General features: G+C 42.0%; 1 protein-coding gene across 4 annotated transcripts in view; it reads left to right on the top strand.

The window, feature by feature from the left end:
- arhgap15 (Rho GTPase activating protein 15) overlaps window positions 1–27,746 on the top strand; it is an 806,049-nt gene that overhangs the window by 184,534 nt on the left and 593,769 nt on the right. For all 4 annotated transcript variants that reach the window (XM_068034997.1, XM_068035000.1, XM_068034998.1 and 1 more), the window contains one exon: window positions 612–682. In XM_068034997.1, coding sequence (XP_067891098.1) covers window positions 612–682 — 71 coding nt within the window. The remainder of the gene's footprint in view (window positions 1–611; window positions 683–27,746) is intronic.

Raw genomic sequence — 27,746 nt, 5'->3', positions numbered from 1 at the left:
TAGATTTACTTCCTAATTATAGAGATTAACAGAATAAAAGAAGGAACATTCATTCACCTCGCACCTTTTGCAACCTCAGGATGTCCCAAAGTGCTTCACAGACAAAATACTTTTGGACATAGCCACTATTGTAATGTAGAAAATGTGGCAGCCAATTTGCACACCGCAAGCTCCCACAAACAGCCATGCGATAATGACACAATAATCTGATTTATTGATGTTGATTGAGGAATAAATATTGGTCAGGACACCAGTGAGAACTCCTTGCTTCTTATGTCCACCCAAGATGAGAGATAGAGCCTTGGTTTAATGTCTCATCTGAAAGTCAGTGACTCCAACAGTGCAGCACTCCTTCAGTGCAGCGCGCGGGCAGGTTTTTTCTCTCTCATTATTCAGATCTGCTCAGAAAAAAAACATTTTCACTACCTTTAATACTTGAGTAGCTAATTGCATTACCCGCATTAAATGTAGAAATGTGTAAGAGTTATCATGGGATGACATGCCATGCCAAATCAGTTGACCTTCATGTAACTGAACTGTTTGTTCTATTTAATGGTTGTTTACTGTTTGTGTGGTTTGTTTTCATCTGTATCCTGTCCTGTTGCTTTTAGTGTTTACAACCAGTGGAGAAAAATGGATTCCTCAATAAAGCAAAGATTACAGAGGGAGGCAAAAAACTGAGGTATGTTTGAATAGCTCTGGTCTTTCTGTTCTGCATTAGCAGGCATCCAGTAATAGTTTGGCTGCCACTGGATTTGTTAAGACATTGCTTATTTTTATGTTAAATGTTTAACTTTATTCTGCTTTCTTTAAATTTTCATAGAGGATGTCACTAATACAACTAGTAGTATGAATGTTCAATCCAACGATACCTCTGGTGTATTGTACTATTCTGTTCACTAAGCTCTCTTGTGTAATGCAGTACACATTTTCTGTCTGCCTGTAACTTGCAGTGATTAGATTAGATTAGATTAGAGATACAGCACTGAAACAGGCCCTTCGGCCCACCAAGTCTGTGCCGACCATCAACCACCCATTTATACTAATCCTACACTAATCCCATATTCCTACCAAACATCCCCACCTGTCCCTATATTTCCCTACCACCTACCTATACTAGTGACAATTTATAATGGTCAATTTAACTACCAACCTGCAAGTCTTTTGGCTTGTGGGAGCAACCGGAGCACCCGGAGAAAACCCACGCAGACACAGGGAGAACTTGCAAACTCCACACAGGCAGTACCCAGAATCGAACCCGGGTCCCTGGAGCTGTGAGGCTGCAGTGCTAACCACTGCGCCACTGTGCCGCCCTCAAATAATATTTGAGTGGAATAAAAATGGCTTTGATGGGTATCGAGACAAACATTCTACCATAAAGCATCTTTAGGATAGAAATTGGACCTCGTTTTATGAATTTGGAGTCCAACATCATGCAATACAAAGACACCTGAAAAATGTCCCAACCAATATTATGATGGTCCATTTTCCAAGAAAATAGGCCAAAAACAGACATTGAGTCCTTGGCATATATTAATGAAGGGCCTAACTTGTGTTTTAGAATTCCTTCAGGGAAATTAGGTTGCCCTGAACGGAATAGATGTTGTACGTGCTCCTCCAGGTTTTCCAGGACTGGATGTGTTCCAGGAGTGACTACCTCCAAAAAGGTTAGTTTTTTTTTAGATTTGATATGGAGCAAGGAGGAGCATCATTTCCAAGAGCTGCCGTTGGCCTACACTTGGTCCCCTCCCATTCTCCTTCTCACTAGGACTGTTGCTGGCAAAACAAGTGGCCCAACATTGATATTTTCAAACTGACCCCCATTTAGAGCTGTCTGAGGCATTGGTGCCTCACCCAACTGAAGTTAATGAGCCCTGAGGCCCAATCTTTGGCCAGTGTCCGATCTCTATGTACCTCAACAACCCCAAAAATAGGCCTAAGGCAGTTCCACCCCTTTAGGTCACTTAGGAGCTGAGGTTGCATTTGCATGATCCATGTTGCACTCTGCCCGGTGGCAAGAATACTCTGTGCATATTAAGATTCATTTTAACCTTAAAGCATTGAAAATCAAAGGTATATTGCAATCAGTGTGGAGCCTAAGTAATGTGAGACTATCACTAGGCTTTTGTATAGTCAGGTTGTGATAGTGGGAGTATAACTACCCTAATAAACTTATATTACATCCTTCTTTAGCAGTCCAGATTCAATGAGATTCTGTGAAGTAGCAAGATTGAAATTCAGAAGGATAAATATTCTTCCCTAGAGTTTGTGTCCGCTCTAGATGTACATATATTGCAGCTTAACGAGTGAACGGAATGTAAATCCAGAAATGCTGGGCTGTATTTTACGGGGCCACTTAGAACATGTTCGGAGGTGGGCGGGCTGTAAAATACAAATGGAACACATTGAACAGGAAGTCCGACATCTTTACATCGTTTCCGGATTGCACAAACGGCAGCAGACATGGGTGGGGCGGGGGGGGGTGGTGGGGAGGGGGGCAGACTTCACATATCGACGCAGCGGGAGAGCAAATAAGGTATTTAAAAGGCCAATTAACTGGAATTTTACAGCGCAATGCTGATTTTACTGATGGCGCATGAGGACCACAGGGCTTCAGAGCCTTGCCTGGTTAAAAGAGGTAGCAAGGAAGCAAGAGCTCAGTGCTGACTCTTTCAGCCAGTCATGACAAGAGGTTGCAGCACAGAGGGCATCTCCAAACAATGATGGGGAGGGGGGGAAGGAGCCACCACCGTGGTGGCATGCTGACAGGTGACATAGGGGCAGTGGCACTTAATCCAAAGGAACAATGCAGGGAAATTGTGAGGGAGGGGGGTGGATGGCATCTGGATAGAAGGACTAGGAGAGAGACCACCTGCCATCGCCTCATCCACCCAGGCTTCGGGACCTCCTTTGAGGAGGAGGAGTACTGAGAAGGAGGGAAGTCTAGGTACCAGCGGGGACACACCAGCAACCTCAGGACTAGCAAGAGGGCCAGCCTCGGGATGGGCACACAGGAGAAGGGCACTTAGGGGCCTGCCAACAGACTCCTGTGTGCAGAAGAGGCTATTCCCAAGAGGGAGTCTACCGTCCAAGGCTCAACTATCTCCAGATGTCCGAGTGGCAGTATCAGCAAAGCCTGCGACTCTTTAGGGAGGCAGTCACTGATCTCTGCACCATGCTGCAGGATAAATTGAGAACCTGGGGAAAAGCTCCCCCCTTGCCCTGCAGGGAGGTGTCACTAAACCATGGGGCCACCTGGGGTCTTCCTCTGCTATTCTGGCTGCAGGCTTCCATTCAGCTCCTTCACAGCAGCAGGTATTAGTCAGGCAGAGGCTCCTTGGCAGCAGGCAGGAAGAGGTTCTTTCAGAGCAAGCAGCAGTGAATGCAGGGATTGCAGCCCTTTAAATATGGCACCAGTACCTGCTGCCACCTTTGCCACCTTGCTTCCCGCCTCTGCAGTTCAATTGGATGGCACCTGCACCTCCAATGAGTTAATTGGCTGGCTGCTGTGAGGTCGCATGAAGCCAGCCGCTGAATGCCCAAGTGGTAAGGGTACCCGCTTGTGGTGCCACTGCCAGGACCTGCAGCCTTGCCACAAAATTCAACCCACTGTTTCCACCACTCTTTCAAATTCTGAATTCACCAAAATAGTATTATGCAATAAATGCATGGGAAACAATAGTTGTCTATATATAGAAAGCAATTATCCCATTGTAAGGTAGCTCTTTTTACTTCCTTTCAAGGTAAGGGTTCTTATAATGTCTGCCTATATTCCTGGCCAAGTTCTCTGTTGATCTGAATGAAGTACATAGCATTAAGTGTAATTCAGAATGGAACAGATGATGGTACACTGTAAAAGCTATCAAAAGATGTTGCATTCTATTTTAAGTGTACCATTATTCAAACTTTATTCATAAATATTATGATTTCCTCCCCTCCCTTCATTTACAGCATGTTCATAACTGATTTTTGTCATTTGGATCAATTATTGAATGAGTCCTTACCTTCTTCTTTACAATAATGTATTTGCTCCAGAGTAAGCTACACTCCCATTAAGAATCATTGATCTCCTCTTTCTGCTGCTAACAAATTTTCCCCTTAAATTAAAATGTTATTTTTTCTATTGGCCCCAACTCTAAGAAGTGTTGAAGAAAGATGACAGTGTGCTTATCATGCTCTCACTATTGCTACCACTGAGTTTTATTCAGAAGTCATATTCTAAGCTGCCAATTAAATTGTAGTTTCTTTCCAGATAACCTACCCTGTCCAAGAGCACTGATGCCAATTAAAAAGCCTTACTCCATCACTCAAGTGGCTGTTCTATTATGTCTGAGAACTGAAAATGTAATATTACAAAATCCTATCATTCAATCATCTCAGTCCTTACACACATATAATAACATTTTAAAAATGGGACCTCTGAGCTGACATAAACAATTAATTTTCTTCTATTCATGCAAGCTATGTTCATTAATCAGCAGCTTCCTGCCTTTTTACACTGTAAGGCAGGACGTTTAAAGTGAATAAAAATGACATTGAAATCAGTATAATTTGTAATTTAGAGGGTGGGCATAAATTGAGCAAGATGTTCAAGAGTACTGAAAAGTTATCTATATTTCTTTCCTCTTCAAAAATGGAGGGAATAAATTTAGATAAGGAATTGCAGGTCGTTTTAGAGGAAGTAGAGATGCACATATGAATCATTCAGTTCTGGATGATGCTTTGTCCCTCTTTATTTCCTTTAAGAATTCAGAGTTCATTCAGCAGGAGATTCATTAATATTGCCAAAAGTAACTGGCAGAACATCACTCAGAAACTGAGCATAGCTATCATAAGCAGGTTGGGAGTAATTTGAAGTGCACAACAAGTGGTATGATTGGAAGATTCAGGTCAAAAAGAAGGCAGCCAAGATCAAGACTTCTATGAATGCTAGAGAGGCAAAAGCTCTCCTCTCCTTTTACTTCTTCAATGAAAAGTTTGCAGTACAGTAGGAGAGAGCAGACCAATGGAATCTCTAGCTAAAAAGAACCTGTTCCCCCTGATCTATCACACACCTTCCCTTCTGTTCTTCTTCCCTCCTCCCCACCCCCCTTTCACTTGCTCATTACATTTCTAACTTTTGCCAGTTCTGATGAAAGGTCTCAGATCTGAAATGTTAACTCTGCTTCTTTCTCCACAGATGTTGCAAGGCTGCTGAGTATTTCCAGCACTTTCTGTTTTTATTTCAGATTTCCAGCATCCACAGTATTTTGCTTTTATTTTAGAACAATTATGTTATTATTATTGTCTAGTATTATTGTCTGTCCTATTAATTAATGGTTTCACATTTCCCTTATTTACTCTTACCTTCTGTCTGGTCTTACTGCTGTTGTCAGGGTGAGGTGGGATGCATTTGTTACACCTCCTGAGGAATTTGCTAGTATACTTTGTACTTCTAAATGGGTAAATGTGTTCCTTGTTCCCTGTTGACAATAAGATCTAAGGGCAGAACCCTCTTCTCGCAAACTCTAATCATGCCTTGCAATAATAATGCTCTCACATTCTATGGAAATGGGAATTGTACCAAAGGCCCAAGGGAAATAGACGTCACTCCTATAATCAAGAAATTGTTTTAGCCTTTAAAATAAAAGCAAATACTGCAGATGCCGGAAATCTGAAACAAAAACAAAAAGTGCTGGAAATACTCAGCAGGTCTGGCAGTATCTGTGGAGAGAGAAGCAAAGTTAACGTTTCAGGTCTGTGACCTTTCATCAGAACTGATGAAAGGTCACAGACCTAGAAACATAAAAAATAGGAGCAGGAGTAGGTCATTTGGTCCTTTGAGCCTGCTCCGCCATTCATTATGATCATGGCTGATCATCCAACTCAGTAACCTGTTCCTGCTTTCCCCCCATATCCTTTGATCCCTTTCGCCCCAAGAGCTATATCTAACTCCTTCTTGAAAACATACAGTATTTTGGCCTCAACTGCTTTCTGTGGTAGCAAATTCCACAGGTTCACCACTCTCTGGGTGAAGAAATTTTTCCTCATCTCAGTCCTGAAAGGTTTACCCCGTATCCTTAGACTATGACCCCTGGTTCTGGACTCCACCTGAAATGTTAACTTTGCTTCTCTTTCCACAGATGCTGCCAGACCTGTTGAGTATTTCCAGCACTTTTTGTAATTGTTTCAGATTTCCAGCATCTGCAGTATTTTGCTTTTATTTTAAAGGCTAAAACAATTTCTTGAAACCTCCAGAGGGTAATGCTCCCTTTTGGTGTTGGTGAAAACCTGCTGGAGTGTTTCAGCTGCTCATTATTTTTCCATTGAAGTCAATGCAAAGAAAATTCAGGTGAGGTGAATAACAAGCAGCCAATCCACTACCACAAGGTTCTGCTTGCTCTAAAAGTGAAAAATGCCCTGTTACATATGCAAGGAAATTGGTCAACACGTGCAGCATTAGTAGACCATCAATTTTAAATGGCACTTTATGCTTGATTAACTTTACTAAATGTTTTAAAGGAGCTGTAGAATGCATTGATAAAGGAAATGCACTGAATGTTGCACATCTTAATTTTGAAATACACATAAGGTGCTGTATAAGATATTTGTTCCAAAAATCAAGGCACATGGGCTAGATTTTTGACTCTTCCTGGGTGGTAATCTGGCAGAGTGGATTGCTTGGCCTTTATAGAACATGATTTCTATTGAAATCAGTGATATTAAAATCAGACAGATTCTATAAAGGATGAGTGATCCACTCTAAGAGATTGCCACCAGGCGGTGTAGATGTACATCTACCCCATGGTATTTGAGGAAATGTAGTCATGCAGTTAAAGAACTGATAATTTGGTGATGCTGAATGAATAATTTTTGAATTGGCAAGATGTAGACAGTGGCTTGTGCCAAGAGGAACTTCTCTGTTTTCTATCATGTGTGTGATCTGGACAAAGCCATAAAAGGAATGATAGTGAAGCACATTGTTACTTCATTAGGAGGCATGGCAAATTTTGAGGAAGAAGATAGGAAACTGCATGGTGTTAGCAGAGCGGATGGATATATGACAGATGTAAATCATTGAAGAGGATTTTTTTTAGTTTAGGAAAAAGAGCAGTGAGAGGGAGTATATCCTAAGGAGCCAAGCCCCTCATATTCCTCTCCTATACACCAGGCAAACAATCCGATCTCAGGCCCAAAGAAGAGGAATAAAAGGGTAGTGAGAGAGAGTACACCATAAGCAGCAATATTCCTTTCCTATGCACCTGGCAAACAATTCGATCTCGGACATAAAGGATAGGAATAAAGGGCAGAGCCTGTGATGCAAGATTGCCTATATGGATTTCCAAGGCTCTGCTCTGACAATTAGTATAGCTATTGTAACTTCAGGGAAATCTGGAAACTTTCAAGTCTCTTGACTTTCTTGATTTTCTGTACAAAATTGACACTGTAAACTGTTCACTGAATACGTTCACTGTTTAAGGTAACTTGCCATTTTTGTGATACTCGCATTCTGATTGCTGTTTTGTTTACTACGAGTCTTCTTCCTTTGAATACCCCTTTGGTGTACACCTCCCACAGCAACATTCCTGTCGCCACCAGTTGGCTCCTACAGCTTCAAGCAGTGCTGACCATGGACATTCAATCCAGCCAGTTGATGGCAGTGTTGGATTTGGAAAAGGAAAGGGAATTTCTGAGAAGGAGAAGCCAATCTATTGGCATGGTAGGCACCCAATATCCATCTGTGAGTGACCAAAGATTTATGCCATAAGAGCCAAGCCATTCCACTGCGGCCTTTGCTGCCTATTACACAGCAGGGAGGCAGTCACCAAGTTATGTGGTCCAATGGAGCCTGATGCTCAGACTATATTAGGCACAAGGACAGCTCTGCGTGTTGTAGTTAAAGTTAGCACCACTTTGAACTTATGTGCTGTTGGCTCATTTCAAACTACTATTTGCCAGATTAGTCAGTTGCCTGTAAACTGTTGCATCAAACATATCCCTATTCCAGGAAAAATGCATTTGTTATTTTCCCAGAGGAAAGGAAGGAGCAAGTGGGGAGAACCTATCATTTTTGTCAAGAAACCAGGTTTCCAAATGTGCAGGGCCCTATTGATGGGAAATATCAAGGCAAAAAAAACAAGAGTCCCATGATTTATATGAGCTGAAAAGGATTTAATTTGATCAGTGAGCTAGTTAGGAATTGCATCAGTTTCCCAACATCCTAAAATTATAAAATATCCCAGCAGCAGCCACAATATATTCATCAATTGTTACAGATGATTTGAAGGAAGAGGAGAGTTGGCTGCTGGGGACCCAAGGATGGCCTTGCTGTCCTGGCTATTGATGCCCATCTAGAGTCCCCAGACTGCAACTGAAAGAACAGATGGTGAGGCTCATGTGTCTACCCAAACTCTTGTAGAACATACCTCCAGTATTTTGAAGCAGCATCTCTGTGTCCAGACTAGATTAGATGAACTCCTCTTCTCAAGAAAGTATCAAAGATCATTTGTGTCTGCTGTATTTTGTACAACTTTGCCATTCAAAGGAGGAAACACATGCACTTAGAAATGCAGTAAGATGAGTTTGTACCCTTGCCTGCAGAGGAGGAGGTGAAGAGCAGCTGCATTCTCAATTTCATGTTCATACAATCCTATACATGGGAAAATCTATGCAGTGAGCTTCATTGAATCATCTTAATTAGCTGTTACTGTGGAATATGACAGCAATGTGACAGGTATGAGCTGCTTTCAACTACTCCAAATTATTATGCAAGTGGAGGAAGCATTGACCATTTCTTGGTCCAACTCTAAGATTGGCTCTATAGATTCTTAAAGTTTGAAGTGAGTTGGGAATGGTTATAAAACATTAAATGAGTTTTATACGTGGAACATTGGATACAAAAGCAAGGAAGTGATGCTGAACTTGAACAAAACATTGGTGAGATCATAGTGGAAGCAGTTCTTGGCACCCCATTGTAGGAAAGATATAGCCAAGAGGAAAGGTTCCAGGAATGAGAGGTTATAGTATCAGTAAGCATCTGTGAAGAGATCAGATGAGTAATATTTCAGGTGTAGATTCTTCACACAGAACTTTCAAATTCAAAATCCATAGCTTATTATGCTTTCTTTTCCACAAAATAAATTGTGGTGGTATAGAAAAAACATGCATTTATATCGCACCTTTTATGACCTCAGGATATCCCAAAGCACTTTCAGCCTATGAAGTACTTTGTGAAGTGTAGCCACTGTTGTAATGTAGGAAAAACGGCAATCAATTTGCATAAACAGCAATGTAATAATGACCAGATAATCTTTTTCCCCCCTTTTTTTGTGATGTTGATTGAGAGATAAATATTGGCCAGGACACTGGGGAAAACTCCCCTGCTCTTCTTTGAAATAGTGCTATGGGATCTTCTATGTCCACCCGAGAGAGCAGACAGGCCTTGGTTTAATTTCTCATTTGAAAGATGGCACCTCCATTTGTACAGCACTCAGTACTGCACTGGAGTGACAGCCAAGATTTTTGTGCTCAAGTCTCTGGAGTGACACTTGAACCCATCCAGAGGCAAGAGTGCAACCAACTGAACTATAGCTACTAGATGCTCTTTGTTTTCTAGAGTGTAGTATAATATCGTATTTGATTCCTTGGGTTTACTAGTCACTCATTGCTGAACAAGGGATGTTGAAAGGGGCATTAATCAGAACCTCTGGTAAAACACTTCTAAACTACAATTGAATCTACTACATCTGGACAGTAGATGATGTTGCTCTCAACTCACTTTTAGCTGGCAGGAAGCTTTAAAGACATCAATTTTCTAGGCTCAAAGGTTCATTTTCTGTAGCATTTTAAATCACAACATGTATTTCTGGCACATCTGTAAGGAGTAATCAATTTGGATTTGTGGTATATTTCATACATTCTTATTTGTTCAGATGCCCTTTACAATTTACCCAAATGACATTACCAAAGATTAAAGTGAATTTTCTTTAGAGCCACACCACCTGAACCCCGCACCCCCCACCACCCAACCATATTATTTTCAAATCAAAATTTCTCTGGTAAGTGAAAGAGTAAGAATTAGGCATTGCATCAGTTTCCCAATATCCTAAACTTGTAACAAATGCAAATGAAGAATAGAATTTCACAGATTTAGGAGATTTCCAACTTCTGATGAAATTCCGTGCCACGATGTTATTGCGGAATAAATAATTGACATTGTTCCTGTCTTTGGGAGGGAGTATGGCAATTCCTCCCGCTGTTTCCCAGGAGTGGCATCTGTTATGTGATGGCTGCAAGAATGGCATTATTCAGTGTTAGAATTCCTGTTCCAGCTGATGTTCGCCTCAGAGAAATTGTTAATAATGTGGAGTCTTTTGAAGAGGTCTTCAGTGATATAACTGTAAGATTAGAAGTCACAAAAATTCATTATGAACGGGGAAGAAATGACCATCTCAATTGGGTGCACATGAAATAGCAGTGTACGTCTTTGCATGAGTAAAATGATTTTCTTGTAAGTGAATGATGTTTATTAGAACACCTTGTTGCTTTCAATTTCTTTTCATTCGCTTTTTTGGCTGTTTATTATATGTCCAGTACAGTTTACTGTCTTCCATGCAGAGATGATGTCCTTTACTTTGAACTTTAGATGGTGTATTTTATTGCTCTTTTATCTCAGAATGTTTTGTGATTAGGCTTGTATTCAAAGCAGCCTCTGCAACTTTTAAGCATGACAGTGAAAATCATTAGCATTGGTTGTATTATGTTTATCATATATTGTTATTTCTTTTTCTACTGCTACTCTCTAACTTCATGCAACAATCTTAATAGTTTTCTTCATTCAGGGGATGTGAGCATCGCTGGCAAAGCCAGCATTTGTTGCCCATTGCCCTTGAGTTTCGAAGAATGATCTAATTGAAATTTACAAAATACTTAAAGAGATAGACAGGGTAGATGCAGCTAAGATGTTTCCCCTGGTTGGGGAGTCTAGAACCAAGGGACACAATTTCAAAATAAGGGGGAATCCACTTAGGACAGAGATGAGGAGAAATTTCTTTACTCAGAGGGTTGTGAATCTTTGGAATTTTCCCTGTGACTGATGTTAGACTAACAGGTCTGTAGTTCCCTATCTTCTATCTCCCTCCTTTCTTAAATAGTAGGGTTACATTTGCTACCTTCCAATCTGCTGAAACCATTCCAGAATCTATACATTATTCAAAGATGACCATCAATGCATCTACTATCTCTACAATCACCTCTTTCAACACTCTGGAATGTAGATCATCAGGCATGGTCACTGGACTAGTAACCCAGAGACCCAGGTTATTGCTCTGGGTACATGGGTTCAAATCCCATTACAGCAGAAGGTGGAATTTGAATTCAATTAATAAATCTGGAATTAAAAGCTAATCTAATGATCGCTATGAAACCATTGTCAATTGCTGTAAAAACCCATCTGGTTCACTTATGTCCTTTAGGGAAGGAAATCTGCTGTCCTTACCTAGTCTGGCCTACATGTGACTCCAGACCCACAGCAGTGTGGTTGACTCTTAAATGCCCTCTGAAATGGCCTAGCAAGCCACTCAGTTGTATCTAACCATTACGAATTCAATAAAACAGCATGAAACCCGGACGGACCACCCGGAATTGACCTAGGCACCGGAAACGACAATGGCAAACCCAGCCTGGTCGACCCCGCAAAGTCCTCCTGACTAACATCTGGGGGCTTGTGCGCAAGTTGGAAGAGTTGTCCCACAGACTAGTCAAGCAACAACCTGACATTGTCATACTCACGGAATCATACCTGACAGACAATGTCCCAGACGCTGCCATCACCATCCCCGGGTATGTCCTGTCCCACCGGCAGGACAGACCCAGCAGAGGTGGTGGCACAGTGATGTACAGTCGGGAGGGAGTTACCTTGGGAGTCCTCAACATTGATTCCGGACCCCATGAAATCTTATGGCATCAGGTCAAACATGGCCAAGGAAACCTCCTGCTGATTATCACCTACCGCCCTCCCTCAGCTAATGGGTCCGTACTCTTCCATGTTGAACATCACTTGGAGGAAGCACTGAGGGTGGCAGGGGAACAGAATGTGCTCTGGGTGGGGGACTTCAATGTCCATCATGAAGAGTGGCTCGGTAGCACCACTACTGACCTAGCTGGCCGAGTCAGATTGGGTATGCAGCCGATGGTGAGGGAACCAACAAGAGAGAAAAACATACCTGACCTTGTCCTCACCAATCTGCCTGTCACAAATGCATCTGTCCATGTCAGTATCGGTAGGAGTTACCTCCTTTTGGAGACGAAATCCTACCTTCACATTGAAGATGCCCTCCATCGTGTTGTGTGCCACGGCCACTGTGCTAAATGGGATAGATTTTGAACAGATCTAGCAACGCAAAACTGGGCATCCCATGAGGCACTGTGGGCCATCAGCAGCAGCAGAATTGCACTCAACCACAATCTGTAACCTCATGGCCCGGCATATCCCCCACTCTACCATTACCATCAGGCCAGGAGACCAACCCTGGTTCAATGAAGAGTGCAGGAGGGCATGCCAGGAGCAGCACCAGGCATACCTCAAAATGAGGTGTCAACATGGTGAGGCTACAGCACAGGACTATCTGCGTGCCAAACTGCGTAAGCAGCATGCGATAGACAGAGCGAAGCGATCCCATAACCAACGGATCAGATCTAAGCTCTGCAGTCCTGCCACATCCAGCCGTGAATGGTGGTGGACAGCTAAACAACTAACTGGAGGAGGTGGCTCCACAACTATCCCCATCCTCAATGATGGGGGAGCCCAGCACATCAGTGCGAAAGATAAGGCTGAAGCATTTGCAACAATCTTCAGCCAGAAGTGCAGAGTTGATGACCCAGCTTGGCCTCCTCCTGAAGTCCCCAGCATCACAGATGCCAGACTTCTGCCAATCCGATTCACTCTGCGTGACATCAAGAAACGACTGAAGGCTCTGTATACTGCAAAAGGCTATGGCTCTGACAATATTCCGGCAATAGTACTGAAGACCTGTTCTCCAGAACTTGCCACGCCCCTATCCAAGCTGTTCCAGTACAGCTACATCACTGGCATCTACCCGGCAATGTGGAAAATTGTCCAGGTATGTCCTGTACACAAAAAGCAGGACAAGTCCAACCTGGCCAATTACCGCCCCATCAGTCTACTCTCAAACGTCAGTAAAGTGCTGGAAGGTGTCATCAACAGTGCCATCAAGTAGCACTTGCTTAGCAATAACCTGCTCAGTAATGCTCAGTTTGGGTTCTGCCAGAGCCACTCAGCTCCTGACCTCATTACAGCCTTGGTTCAAACTTGGACAAAAGAGTTGAACTCAAGAGGTGAGGTGAGAGTGACTGCCCGTGACATCAAGGCAGCATTTAACCTGCATGGCATCAAGGAGCCCGAGAAAAACTGACGTCAATGGGAATCCGCTGTTGGAGCCATACCGAACGCAAAGGAAGATGGTTGTGGTTGTTGGGGGTCAATCATCTCAGCTCCAGGACATCATGCAGGAGTTCCTCAGGGTGGTGCCCTAGGCCCAGCCATCTTCAGCTGCTTCATCAATGACCTTCCTTCAATCATAAGGTCAGAAGTGGGGATGTTCACTGATGATTGCACAATGTTCAGCACCATTCGCGACTCCTCAGACACTGAAGCAGTCCAGGTAGAAATGCAGCAAGACCTGGACAATATCCAGGCTTGGACTGATAAGTGGCAAGTAACATTCATGCCACATAAGTGCCAGGCAATGACCATCTCCAACAAGAGAGAATCTAACCATCTTCTCTTGACATTCAATGGCATTAGCATTGGTGAATCCCCCACTATCAACATCCTAGGGGCTACCATTGACCAGAAACTGAACTGGAGTAGCCATATAAATACCCTGGCTACAAGAGCAGGTCAGAGGCTAGGAATCCTGTGGCGAGTAACCCACGTCCTGATTCCCAAAAGCCAGTCCACCATCTAGGGTAAAAGCAGCCCACCTGATTGACACCCCATTTACCACCTTAAACATTCACTTCCTCCTCCACCACTGACACACAGTGGCAGCAGTGTGTACCATATACAAGATGCACTGCAGCAACTCACCACACCTCCTTCCAAACCCACGACCTCTTCCACCTAGAAGGCCCTTTTTAAAAAATTCATTCATGGGATGTGGGCATCGCTGGCTAGGCCAGCATTTATTGCCCATCCCTAATTGCCCTTGAGAAGGTGGTGGTGAGCTGCCTTCTTGAACCGCTGCAGTCCATGTGAGGTAGGTACACCCACAGTGCTCTTAGGAAGGGAGTTCCAGGATTTTGACCCAGCGACAGTGAAGGAATGGAGATATAGTTTCAAGTCAGGATTGTGAGACTTGGAGGGGAACTTGCCATGGTGGTCCCATGCATTTTCTGCCCTTGTCCTTCTAGTTGGTAGAGGTCGCAGGTTTGGAAGGTACTGTCTAAGGAGATGCGTTGCTGCAGTGCATCTTGCAGGTGGTACACACTGCTGCCACTGTGCGTCGGTGGTGGAGGGAGTGTGAATGGGGTACCAATCAAGCGGGCTGCTTTGTCCTGGATGGTGTTGAGCTTCTTGATTGTTGTTGGAGCTGCCCTCATCCAGGAAATTGGAGAGTATTCCGTCACACTCCTGCCTTGTGCCTTGTAGATAGCAGACAGGTTCTGAGGAGTCAGGAGATAAGATGTGGAATTCCCAACCTTTGAACTGATCTTGTAGTCATAGTTTTTATGTGGCTCGTTCAGATAAGTTTCAGGTTAATGATAACCCCCAGGATGTTGATGGTGGGGATTTCAGAAATGGCAATGCCATTGAATGTCAAGGCAAGATGGTGAGGTTCTCCCTTGTTGGAGATAGTCATTGTCTGGCACTTGTGTAATGTGAATGTTACTTGCCACTTATCATCCCAAGCCTGAATGTTGTCCAGAACATGGACTGCTTCATTATTTGAGGAGTTGCAAATGGAATTGAACACTGTGCAATCATCGGCGAGCATCCCCACTCCTGACCTTATGATGGAGGTGAGGTCATTGATGAAGCAGTTGGAGACAGTTGAGCCTAGGATACTTCCCTGAGGAATTCCTGCAGCAATGTTCTAAGATGTTTGGCCTCCAACAACCACAACCATCTTTCTTTATGCTAGCTATGATTCCAGCCAGTGCAGAGTTTTACCCCTTGTTTCCATTGACATCAAATTTGCCACGGCTCCTTGATGCCACACTTGGTCAGATGCTGCTTTGAGGTCAAGGGCAGTCACTCTCACCTCAACTCTGGAATTGAGCTGTTTGGTCCTTGTTTGCATGAAGGCTGCAATGAAGTCCGGTGCCAAGTGATCCTTGTGAAGCCCAAACTAAGCATCAGTGAGCAGGCTATTGGTGAGTCAGAGTTGCTTGATCTCAACTGAATGCATTCATCACATATTCCATGAAAAAACAGCCAATGCAAAGAAATGTCATTTTAAAATTATTTTTGCATCTCAAGAAGCAAGACATTTTCAGTTTGAAATTTACGCCCTAGGTGACTGAGAAAAGTTCTTTGGAAATGTTAATTTAATAGTAGAATGCACAGATGTCTGAACTGACATTCCCAACAATATAATTTAGGCCTTTCAGGATACTCCAGAGACCAAACAGGCAGAGCTCCAAGTATCTAGAGAGCGCTTTTCAAAATCTGGTCAGTGATGAGAGAGCACTTAAATATTCCAGCATATCTCTCTCAGGGTAAGAAGAACAATACTTGGCTAAGGACAATGAAACAAATTTGGTTGACATTAAGGATTGGACTCAGCTCAAATTATAAGCCTGCACAAAATTCTCCAAAATGACGCTTAGAAGTTTGATTCTAGCCCTTTTAAAATTATAGAAGCCTTGTGATGATGTGACTAAAGTAATACTTCCAGAATAAAAACGATAAAGTATACAAAGAAGAGAGGTTGTGTTTCTTTGTGCAGGAGTGCCTGTGGGAATGTTGTAGCCAACAACTGGGTCCTGCAGAGCAGCTATCAAGGGAATCCTGGTATTATTCTCTCACAACTTGGAGAATGCTATCTCTGGAGGTGCCTGCTGGGGATGATAAACAGATTTTTTAGGTAGGCCATTAGGATATTTACTTTATTCTGAGGAACATCTGTTATTATATTTGATAAGGGCTTAATATACATGAATAGTAAATGTCTCAATGTATTGTGCTCGAATAGCAATTGATTCTTAATATGTTGCAGCAGGTTTTTTCATGGTTGTAGCATTGGAAATTAACAATAATTCGATATATTACTCCTCGTGCAATAGTTTTGTTTTCTTGACTTTAACCAAATTTTATAATCTGATCTTATTTGTTCAGTGGATGAATTGGTCAAAATAAGCTGCTGGGTTCTATTTAATTGAGATTTTATTCTTCACCGCCTTCCATTTTCCTCCCTGTGATTTTCCTTTTCTCTTTTCATGCCAAAATAGCCAGTAATGTCTGGTAAGAAAACAAGTTGTATAGTGGCTCAGAAATTGCTGGAATGGCATATCTTGCAGCAAGCAATGTGAACTGGACTTTTCACCTTACCCTTCACACTGAGTGTTGGAACAGCTTCCCATCCTGAAAATGATGGCCTTCCAACACTAACAGGATTGTGAATGCCAAGACTGGCACAAAAGTACAGCCAAGATCGATAAAACATTTTCAAAATAAACCCCTAGGAACAATTTTCTATCTGCGGGAATGAGGCTCCACAGTTTCATTGTTCCATTTCTGGGCCTCCAAGTTTGTCAGACTCATAAATCACATCAATTACAGGGTCTTTACCACATGAATTACCAGCCCTGGATGACTGTGGCGAGATTAATTCACATTAATGGCATATATCTAACAATTTCATGACATGCATTTTATTTCAGTGGAGAGGCTCATGGTGAGTTTGCAACATTTTGCAGTTCTGTCGAGGCTAACGGTGGAGCAACGCAAATCATTTCGTAATTTACAGAATATTAGAACTCCTGGCATGTCTCTTCTTCACCCACAAACTGCTGGATTAATTTTACAAACTAGTAATGATGAATGCTGTAAACTCACAATTATCTTTCCAGCAATTACTGGGCCATTATAAAGTTCCATGCTAATCATACAACATTTTGGTCTACATCTGTCCAAATTATCCAAATATGAAGTCTATGAAAGTGAAAATGGTCAGCATCAGTAGCACAAAGTGAGTGTGAAAAAGAAAATTGGGTTCAATGTAAAACAAGTTGTTGCTGCACTTTGAGGCTGCTTTGCACTACTGGCGATGATGAATTTCACCCCCATATATCTTAATTATCAAATTTTATTTTCATAATCACCAAAGTGTGGGCACTTGAGTTATATTTATTCTCTACCAAAAATTGTGCAACTGCACAGCAGTCATTAAGAAATTCCGCACGACCGATTCTTCCCTATTCCTTTAAAAGATTGATTATGTTTGAATTACTTACTATGGAACATAAATGCTCTGTAATAGGCTGCAGTGAAAGTTATGTTTCTGGTGATGATAATTGCAAGTTGGAACTACATAACACCATTGGTGGTGTGTGACAGTAATCTGAAGCAAATATCACCAGAAAACAAGTGACATCCATTTTAAACAAACTGCATCTGTAATAATTAGAGGTTTCTATTTTCTTTGTTTTATCAAAACAGTATTTTGTGCTGAGTTATTTCTGATATTTAATAGCTGTTTTTCAATAAACATTAATCTCTGTTAAAATAACCTTTGGTACATATAAAAGTAGATCAGCTTGTGACCCCTGATTCATGCAGAATACAAATTTATATGAGCCATGTTGTAAATCTACAGGTTATTATTTTATAATGTCCCATGTGGATATAGAATAATTTGTTCCTTATGAACCATATAAAAGTTGAATGATCACATATGATTGTTTGAACTAAACTAAATTGAAGACACTAATTTCACATCTGAGGTGAATTAGATCCATAATTTAGCAAATTGGACTTAGTTACTTATCTGAAAGTATATGGGTTGAACTGTAATTAATTATACCCAATATAAGTGATCCAATATGTGTTAAAATAATGTTACACACAAACTATCTCAGAAACTTACTATGATGGTCAGGAAGAAACAGATTACAGAACTGAGAGTTTTGCTAGATAAAATAATCTTTGTTCCACAATGTTGGGGCCATTTATATACAGTTAAATTTGATGTTTTCCAGTCTATCAAAGTGTTGGTTCATTGGTTAGCATGTATTGTTTCTGTAACATTATTTCCTATGGTTTTCTTGTGCTGTATGGGGAAAGAGGGGAGATAGGTGAATAGACTACAGAAAAGATAAATAGTGAGATCGAAGACAGCTGGCAATGGTGGTCCCATTGAAGAATAGAATCATAGAATCTTGGAATAATACAGCACAGAAGCAGGCCATGGGGTCCATAGTGCTTGTGCTGGCTCCTTGGTAGAGCTACCCAATTAGTCCCACTCCCTTAATCTTTCCCCATAGCCCTGTAAATTTTATCCTTACAAATATTCATCCAATTCTCTTTTGAATGTTACTATTGAATCTGTTTCCACCATCCCTTCAGGCAATGCATCCCAAATCACAATAACTCACTGTGTAAAAAAATGTTTCATCACACCACCTCTGGTTCTTTTGCTAATCACCTTAAATCTTTGTCCTCTGGTTACTGACCCTCTGCCACTGTAAACAGGTTCTCCTTATTTACTCTACTAAAACTAGCCATAGTTTTGAACACATCTATCAAGTCTCCTCTTTACCTTTCCTGCTCTAAGGAGAACAATCCCAGATTCTCCAGTCTCTCCAAATAACTGAAGTCCCTCAAAGCTGATGCCATTCCAGTAAATCTCTTCTGCACCCTCTCTGAGGCTTTGACATCCTCCCTAAAGTGAGGTATCCAAAAATTGAACACAATACTCCAGCTGAGGCCTAACCAGTGTTTTATAAAGGTGTAGCATATTTCCCTTGCTTTTCTACTGTATTCCTCTAATAATATGGGCAAGGATTCCATTTTTTTTTTAACAGCCTTATCATTCATGTCCTACTGTCTTTAGAGATTTGTTTGCATAGACCACTGCCCCAGCAGGTCTCTCTGTTTCTGCACACCCTTTAAAATAGTACCATTAAGTTTATATTGTCTCTCTTCATTCTTCCTACCAAATTGTATGACTTCAAACTTTTCTGTGTTAAATTTCCATGTGACTGCCAATTTCAGCTGTCATGTTTTCCTGAAATCTGTTACTATTCTTCTCATTATGTATTACATTTCCAAGTTTTGTGTCATCTGTGAACTTTGAAATTATACCCTGTATACCCAACTCCAGGTCATTGATCTATATATATACATTCCAGTAATAGCTGTCAATCAGGAGGTGGAAGGAAGAGAGGAAGTTGGTGAAATTACAATCACCAGGGAAGCGGTACTGACCAAACTGATGGAGCTGCAGACTGACAAGTCCCCGGGTCCTGATGGAGTTCATTCTAGGGTCTTAAAAGAGGTGGCTAATGAGGTAGCAGATGCGTTGGTGTTAATTTTTCAAAATTCGCTGGATTCTGGAGAGGTTCCAACAGACTGGAAAATAGAAAATATAACTCCTCTATTCAAGAAGGGTGAGAGGCATAAAACAGGTAACTATAGGCCAGTCAGCTTGACATCTGTTGTGGGGAAGGTGTTAGAATTGATCATTAAGGCAGCTTTAGCTGGGCACTTAGAAAAACTTAAGGTAATCAGGAATAGTCAGCATGGCTTTGTAAAAGGGAGATCATGTTTAACCAATTTATTGGAGTGCTTTGAAGGAGTAACATATGCGTGGATAAAGGGGAGCCTATTGACGTACTGTACTTGGATTTCCAGAAAGCATTTGACAAGGTGCCACATAAAAGATTATTGCGCAAAATAGGAGCTCATGGTGTAATGGGTAACATATTAGCATGGATAGAAGATTGGCTGGCTGGCATAAAACAGACAGTATGCATAAATGGGTCCTGTTCTGATTGGCAGGATGTGACGAGTGGAGTCCCACAGGAGTCTGTGCTGGGCCCTCAACTTTTTACAATTTATATCAAATGAGGGGAGTGATGGCATGGTAGCTAAATTTGCAGATGACACAAAGATAGGTAGGAAAGTATATTGTGAAGAGGACATAAGGATGTTGAGTGAGTGGGCAAAAATCTGGCAGATGGAGTATATTGTCGGAAAATGTGAAGTTGTTCACTTTGGCATGAAGAATAAAAAAACAAAGTATTACTTAAACGAAGAACGACTGCAGAATTCCGAGGTGCAGAGGGATCTAGGTGTGGTAGTGCATCAGTTACAAAAAATTAGTATACAGGTACAGCAAGTAATAAAGAAGGCTAATGATATGCTGTCCTTTATTACGAGAGGAACTGAAAATAAAAGTAAGGAGGTTATGCTTCAGTTATACAGGGCATTGGTGAGACCACATCTCGAATACTGTGTGCAGTTTTGATTTCCTTATTTAAGGAAGGATGTGAATGTGTTAGAGGCAGTTCAGAAGAGGTTTACTGGATTGATACTTGGAATGAGCGGGTTGTCTTATGAAGAAAGGTTGGACAGACTGGGCTTTGTTTTTACTGGAGTTTAGAAGAGTGAGGGGAAACTTGATTGAAGTATGTAAGATCCTGAACGGTCTTGACAAGGTGGATGTGGAAAGGATGTTTCCTCTTGTGGGGCAGTCCAGAACTAGGGGGCACTGTTTTAAAATTAGGGGTCACCCTTTTAGGACAGAGATGAGGAGAATTTTTTTCTCTCAAAGGGTTGTGCGACTTTGGAACTCTCTGCCTCAGAAGGTGGTGGAGGCGGGGTCATTGAATATTTTTAAGGCATGGGTAGATAGATTCTTGTTAGGCAAGGGAAACAAAGATTATCAGGTGTAGATGGGAGTGTGGAATTCGAGTCACAAACAGATCAGCCACAATCTTATTGAATGGTGGAGCAGGCTAGAGGGGCTGAATGATCTACTTCTGCTCCTGTGTTCGTATGTTTGTATATATACATATAGCATTAGTCCTAATACTGACCCCTGGGGAACACTAATGTAACCACCCTCCAGTCTGAAAAAGAAATGTTCACCACTACTTTCTGCTTTCTGTCCTTTAGTCAATTTTGTATTCCTGCTACCATTTTCCCTTTAATCCCATGGGCTTTAATTTTTGTAGCAAGTCTACTACATGGGACTTTGTCAAATGTATTTTGAAACACAACATCAACTGCAGTACCCTCATCAATCTATCCATTATTTCATGAAAAAACTCAACTGAGTTAGTCAAACATGATTTGCTCCTTGTAATTGTAGTCTTGGGCATCAAGAGGTTGATGAACAAAGTCCAACAGATAGATTCCTATGTGTGCTTAAAGCAAAGGAAGAGAGTTAAGGTATGACTGGATAGCAGTTCCTGGAACTTCCTTTACTAATCAAAGCCAGTCATTCCTGAGAGTTAAACTGGGAACATCATGAACAATTTGAATAAAAACCTTGCCTGATTGTTTATCATGGAGTGGGTATATCTAATTGGGTAGGATGCATGTAAAATTTCTTAGTGAAGAAGGGGCAAGGAAGTTCCAGGAGACAAATGAATATGAGCATATTGCTTTTATTTTTGTTATGTGAGAAATTTTATTTTTTGGCATTCACAGTGGACTGAAGGAAAATATATGTTAGATTTTTGCTGGAAAGTGATAGTAGAACATGATTTTGTACAAAATAAAATGGAGTGAAACATGGGAAGAAAATTAAAATTACAAAGCAAGGTTTTGTGAAATATGACAACCCATTTTCTACTTTCACTATTCACCAAGCATAAGGGAATAAGCCACAAGGCAAGAAGAAAATTGGCCAGCCATGACAGTCATGAGACAGACAATAGTCATAACAGAAGCACAAAGCATTATTATACAGATTGTTGGCAGATTAGTACAACCTCCTACCTGGAGCTTTAAAATCCCAGTAATGCAACGACTCAGAAAAGCCATAACTTGAACAGTGAGAAGTGCTACCTCGTCATGTTAATGTACAAATCTGACCTCAAAAGGGGATATTAAAAATTTGAAGTAATTTTTAACAATATATCCATTTTAATGTTAATGAAAGGTCTGATGAAGGGTCACTGACCTGAAATGTTAACTCTGCTTCTCTCTCCATAGATGCTGCCAGACCTGCCGAGTATTTCCAGCATTTCTTGTTTTTATTTCTATGTTAACATTTCTCTTTTAAAACTTTGACGCGATATCCGCACTACCGGTAGTTTATAAGGTTGTTTGTAGGCTAGTGTAGAACCAGCTCTGGTCACGTAAATAACAGTTGTTAATGTTTTCCTCATTTTAAGGGCTGCTAACGTCATTCCAATGCTTAAGTAAAGACATTTTTAAAACATCAAAAGTCTTATTTACTCTCAAGCCTACATGGCAAACTCAGGCAATCTCACTGTAGTGCAAACTTGCTATTTATCCTGCCAGTGCTCACACCAAATTTTAATTATATGTAAATGAGCATGTGACACAGTAGGAGGGCAGTGACACTGCATCAACGGGCATCTTGTTCTTTCCGCTGTGGAGGGTTGGACACAGTGAGTACCAAAAAGAAAGTGCCTGAACTTCCTGAAACCTGTGTGTCTTGTGTTTAACCATTGTTCATGTAGAAATAAGTATACGCTATTGCTTGCTTTGTGTCTTAAATAGTGTAGATATCCGGGTGGTAAGTATTTTTAATGAAGGAATGTGGAAGTTCTGGAACGAAACGACTTTTTTTTATTTACTTGATTCTTGTCGACAGCAGACAAGAACAAATGACACTGTAATCAAAGTTGAAACAAAGTGTTAACCTGAGTTTCTCAAGCTACAATGCAGGTTACCTAATGTTGGCACTGGATGGGGGCGTTGGGCAGATTTGACACTTTAACATAATTTTAAATATGGCACTTTAAATAGGGACTTGCCCCCTTTGCACCACTGTCTTAGTTTATGCACGGAACTGCATTTGAAATAATGTTGTTTCAGCAGCACATATTCTTGCCCTTTTATTCAAGGGGAGCAGAAAGTGCAGGCAGCGATCTATAGCTGCAGGAGATCACCAGATTCTCCAGGCAGAAAGTCTAATAAAGTAGGTCTTGACCAATATGTTCTCACTCCAACTAGGAAAGAGGCATTGCTGGATCTGGTGCTGGGGAATGCGGTCAAGCTGATCAAGTGCCTGTGGGGAATCATAGTATCATAAGGTTAAGATTAATAATGGAGAACAGCAGGGAACAATCTAGATGCAAGGAGGATGTTCCCGATGGCTGGGGAGTCCAGAACCAGGGGTCACAGTCTCACGATACCGGGTATGCCATTTGGAACCAAGATGAGGAGAAATTTCTTCACTCAGAGGGTGGTAAACCTGTGGAATTCTCTACTGCAGAAGGCAGTGGAGGCTAAGTCATTAAATATATTCAAGAAGGAGATAGATATAATTCTTAATGCCAAAGGGATCAAGGGATATGGGGAGAAAGTGAGAATAGGGTATTGAATTAGACGATCAGCTGTGATCTCTTTTGAATGGCGGAGCAAGCCCGAAGAGTCAAATGGCCTACTCCTGCACCTCTTTTCTATGTATTTATGTTTCTAACGTAGAATTTCTAAATTGGAAGATAGCTAACTTCAATGGGAAGAGAGGGGATCTAGTCAGGGTAAAATGAAACCAATGTTTGACATGCAAAACTGGAACAGAACAATTTGTAACCTTTACGAAAGAGATGTTTCAGGTACAGGCTGGGTACATTCCAACAAGAAGGAAAGGCAGTGGAACTAAAGCCAGAGCTCCTTGAATGATGAGAAAGATAGAGGATATGATGAAACAAAAAAAAATGTGTATGATGCATGCCAGGTGAATGCTTCAAGCAAGAACCAGGCCAAATACAATAAGTTGAGAGAAGTGAAGAGAAAAATGAGATTGGTAAAGAGAGAATATGCGAATAGAATGGCAGTTAACATAAAAGGTAACCCAAAAATGGAATGTAAATAGTAAGCAGGTAGTAATGAGTGGCTTGGGGCCTATTAGGGACAAAGATGGTGATTTCTGCTTAGGGGTGAAGGGCAAGGCTAGAATATTTAATGAGGACTTTGTATCGGTGTTTACTAAGGAAGAGGATGCTGACAAAACATCAGTAGAAGTGGAGATGGTAGAGATAATGGATTGAGTTAAAATTGATAAGCAGGATGTACTTGAAAGGCTGGCTATGCCTAGAGTGGATAAGTTGCCTGGTCCGAATGGCTTACATCCAAGGCTGCTAAGGGAAGTGGGGTTGGGGATAGCAGAAGGGCTAGCCATAATCTTCCAATCTTCCTTAGATACAGGGGAGATGCTGAAGGATTGAAAAGTGGCAATATATGACACCCTTATTCAAGAAAGGGTGGAAGGACATTCCTAGTAACTACAAACCAGTCAGTTTAACATCAGTGGTGGGTAAGGTTTTAGAAACAATAATCAGGGAAAAAATGAACAGGCACTTGGAGATGTTTGAGTTAATTAAGGAGAGCCAGCATGGATTTGTAAAACACAGATCATGATTGACTAATCTAATTGATTTTTTGATGAAGTAACAAAGAAGATTGATGAAGGGAATGTGGTCGATGTTGTCTATATGGATTTTAAGAAAGCATTTGACAAATTACTACATAAAAGGCTGGTTTACAAAATTGAGGCTCATGGAATAGGAGGATCAGTGTCAGCTTGGATAGAAAAAATAGCTTAAGGACAGAAAACAGTGATTCATGGTAAATGGTTGTTTTTCAGACTGGAGGATGGTAGACAGTGGTATTCCCCAAGGTTCACTGTTAGGACCACTGCTTTTTTGATATATATAAATGACTTGGATATTGGTTTACAGGGCAAAATTTCAAAATTTGCCGATGATACCAAACTTGGAGGAATGGCGAACTGTGAGGGTGATAGCAATCGACTGCAACAGGAGATAGATAGGCTAGCAGAATCGGCAGACAAGTGGCAGATGGAATTTAATACAGAAAAGTGTGTGGTGATGCATTTTGGCAGAAGGGAAAGGGAGTGGCAATATATATTTAATGATGCAGTTCTAAAGAGTATGCAGGCTCTGAGATCTGGGGCTTCATGTGCATAGATCTTTCAAGGTGGCAGGACATATTGTGAGAGTAGTTAGCAAAGCATATGGGATCTTGGGCTTTATGAATAGAGGTATTGAGTACAAAAGCAGGGAAGTTGTGCAGAACCTTAATAAAGCTCTGGTTAGGCCACAATTAGAGTATTGCATTCAATTCTGGTCACCACACTTTAAGAAGGAGGTGAAGGTTCTTGAGAGGGTGCAGAGGACATTTACCAGAATGGTTCCAGGGACGAGGGAATTTAGCTACAAGGTTACATCAGAGAAGCTGGAGCTGTTCTCCTTGTAGCAAAGGAAGTTGATGGGAAATCTTATAGAGGTGTACAAGATTATGGCAGGTTTAGTTAGATAAGTTAGACAACGAAAAGCTGTTCTCATTAGTTGATGTTGCAAGGACTTGGTGACACAAATTTAAGGTTTTGAGCAAGAGATACAGGGGGAAATGTGAGGAAGAACTCTTTTATGCAGTGAGTGGTAATGACCTGGAACTCATTGCCTATGAGAGTGGTGGAAGCGGAGATGGTCAATGATTTCAAAAGGAAATTGTCTCGGTACTTGACGGAAATAAACTTGCAGGATTATGGGGATTCAGCGAGGTTATGGGACTGACTGGATTGCTCTATAGAGAACCAGCATGCACTTGATGAGCTGAATGGCCTCTTTCTGTGCTGTAATGCCTTCTTGACTCTATGGGCTGAATTTTATGAGGCCTCTGTCATCGGGCGTCATGGCGGGGGGCCCGGAAAATTCTTCCAGGAGAGGCCCACCACGACCTCCGACGACGAGAAGGTCCCGTGCATTTTACCGGTGGCAGTAAAGCTTTGGTGCATCCTACCAACCCCAATCCCTGCTGCCAAGTGGCGGGGGCATTCATTTGCCTAATAAAACCTATGCAAATACATGTTAATTAACTTATCTGGATCGGGCGGCCGTCCCACGCCAATATTCCGGCCAGTGGCCGGAGGCTTCATGCCTTCCAATCCCCGTTTGGGGATTCAAGGCGAGACACTGCTGGGGAGGGGAGGAGTTTAATTTTCAGGTTGGGGGGGAAAACGGAGGAAACGTATTCCATTGGCTGAGGGGATGGTGGGAAGGGGTTGAAGGGCAAAGGTAACGAGGTTCGTGGGGGAAAGTTCAGGTTGGGATTTAAGTTTATTTTCAATGGGATAGGCCCAACAACAAACATTTTGGGGTGGGGGTGGGAGAGGGGATTCCAGCTTTTATTTAGTTTTTTAAACAAATTTCACATGTATGTCCCTTTAAAATTTCAAATGTTGCTGAAGGGCTTGCAGCCCTTTAAAAATGGCACCGGTGTCTGCGCGATGGCGCCGGGCACTGTTGCTGGGAATGGAGTGGCCACCCCCTCTGCGTCATTGGGTACAGCCGCTCTGTCCCTTCTATTTAAATGAGCCCCTCCGTCAAATATCGTGGGGGCTCAGTGATGGTGCATCCGTGCCTGATGACCGCCGACAGCAGAGCGCGCTGCCATGATTGGCGGCACGCTCATAAATTTCAGCCCTATGACTTCCAGGTGTCAAGCCCCACACTCTGTCTTTTCCAGCATTCTCCTGCACAACACACCTTGTAGTTCCACTCATTCCTTTCTTCCCAGGCACCTTACATCCCCATATGAGCAACCAACACTCACCCTCATCCAATTGCCTTCTTGCACCCATGTCTCATAGTCGCCCTCTGCAAATGTTATCTTTTCCTGCTACTCACACGAACCATTGCTGACACTCATAACTCTCTCCTTGCAGCACACAATGTTGGGGAGAGGCAGAGACCAGTGGGGTGGCCCTCCAGTGACATGCACCATGATGGCCTCTGGCAATGTGTGTCCACCTGGTTCAATGGGAAGAAGATCTTGTTCCAGGATTCTGCGGATGTCAGCAACAACCTGCCATGAATACCTGAGCCTCCTGAGGCATTAGTGCTCACATATGTAGAGAGATCCAATCTTCTGGCTAAAGACCCTGTTGAGGTCTCATCTCTTTGGAGCTGGATCTCTGTGTCTGTCCCTTCTGCCCTGTGGAAAGGCATGTGGCTGAGAAGAAGGCAGCTGGTGCTGGTTGGTGCTGGTGTTGCTTCTGGTTCTGCTGTTGGTGTTGGTGGTGGTGTTGCTGCCCCTCTTGTTCTTCATCAGAGGTGTAAGATAGAGCTGCAAAAGCTGCTGCCATGCTGTGGTGAAGGCAAGTTACAGGGAAGTGCAGATGAAACTGAGTGAATCCAGGAAGTTGCCAATCACCTGTCAAGCAGTGAAAGCACTCTCTGAGAAGAAGTCCTGTGAACAGCAGCCTCTCACCTAGTCATGGCTGGAGATCTTCAGTTTCATTGCTCAAAGGATTCCCAGCTGTCAGTTCCACTGAAGTAGCATTCCCTGCTGTGCACTCACCTCAGTGATCCTGGACAGTTCCACATAGCTCAGGAAATGGGTCCACTGCCTGTTAAATGCAGAACCCTTGGTTAAAACAGAACTTAATTGCTTGTTATGGGATTAAGAGAGAGATAAAAGAGACAGACAGAAACAGTTAAATATATTTACATATATTTTAAAATCTCCAACACTAAAACTTCTGAAGGAATGAAACTCTGTCTTATAAAATTAAATT

The sequence above is a fragment of the Heterodontus francisci genome, chromosome 7 (assembly GCF_036365525.1).
Source record: "Heterodontus francisci isolate sHetFra1 chromosome 7, sHetFra1.hap1, whole genome shotgun sequence".
Taxonomy (NCBI): domain Eukaryota; kingdom Metazoa; phylum Chordata; class Chondrichthyes; order Heterodontiformes; family Heterodontidae; genus Heterodontus; species Heterodontus francisci.
This window is presented reverse-complemented; position numbering and strand designations above follow the sequence as displayed.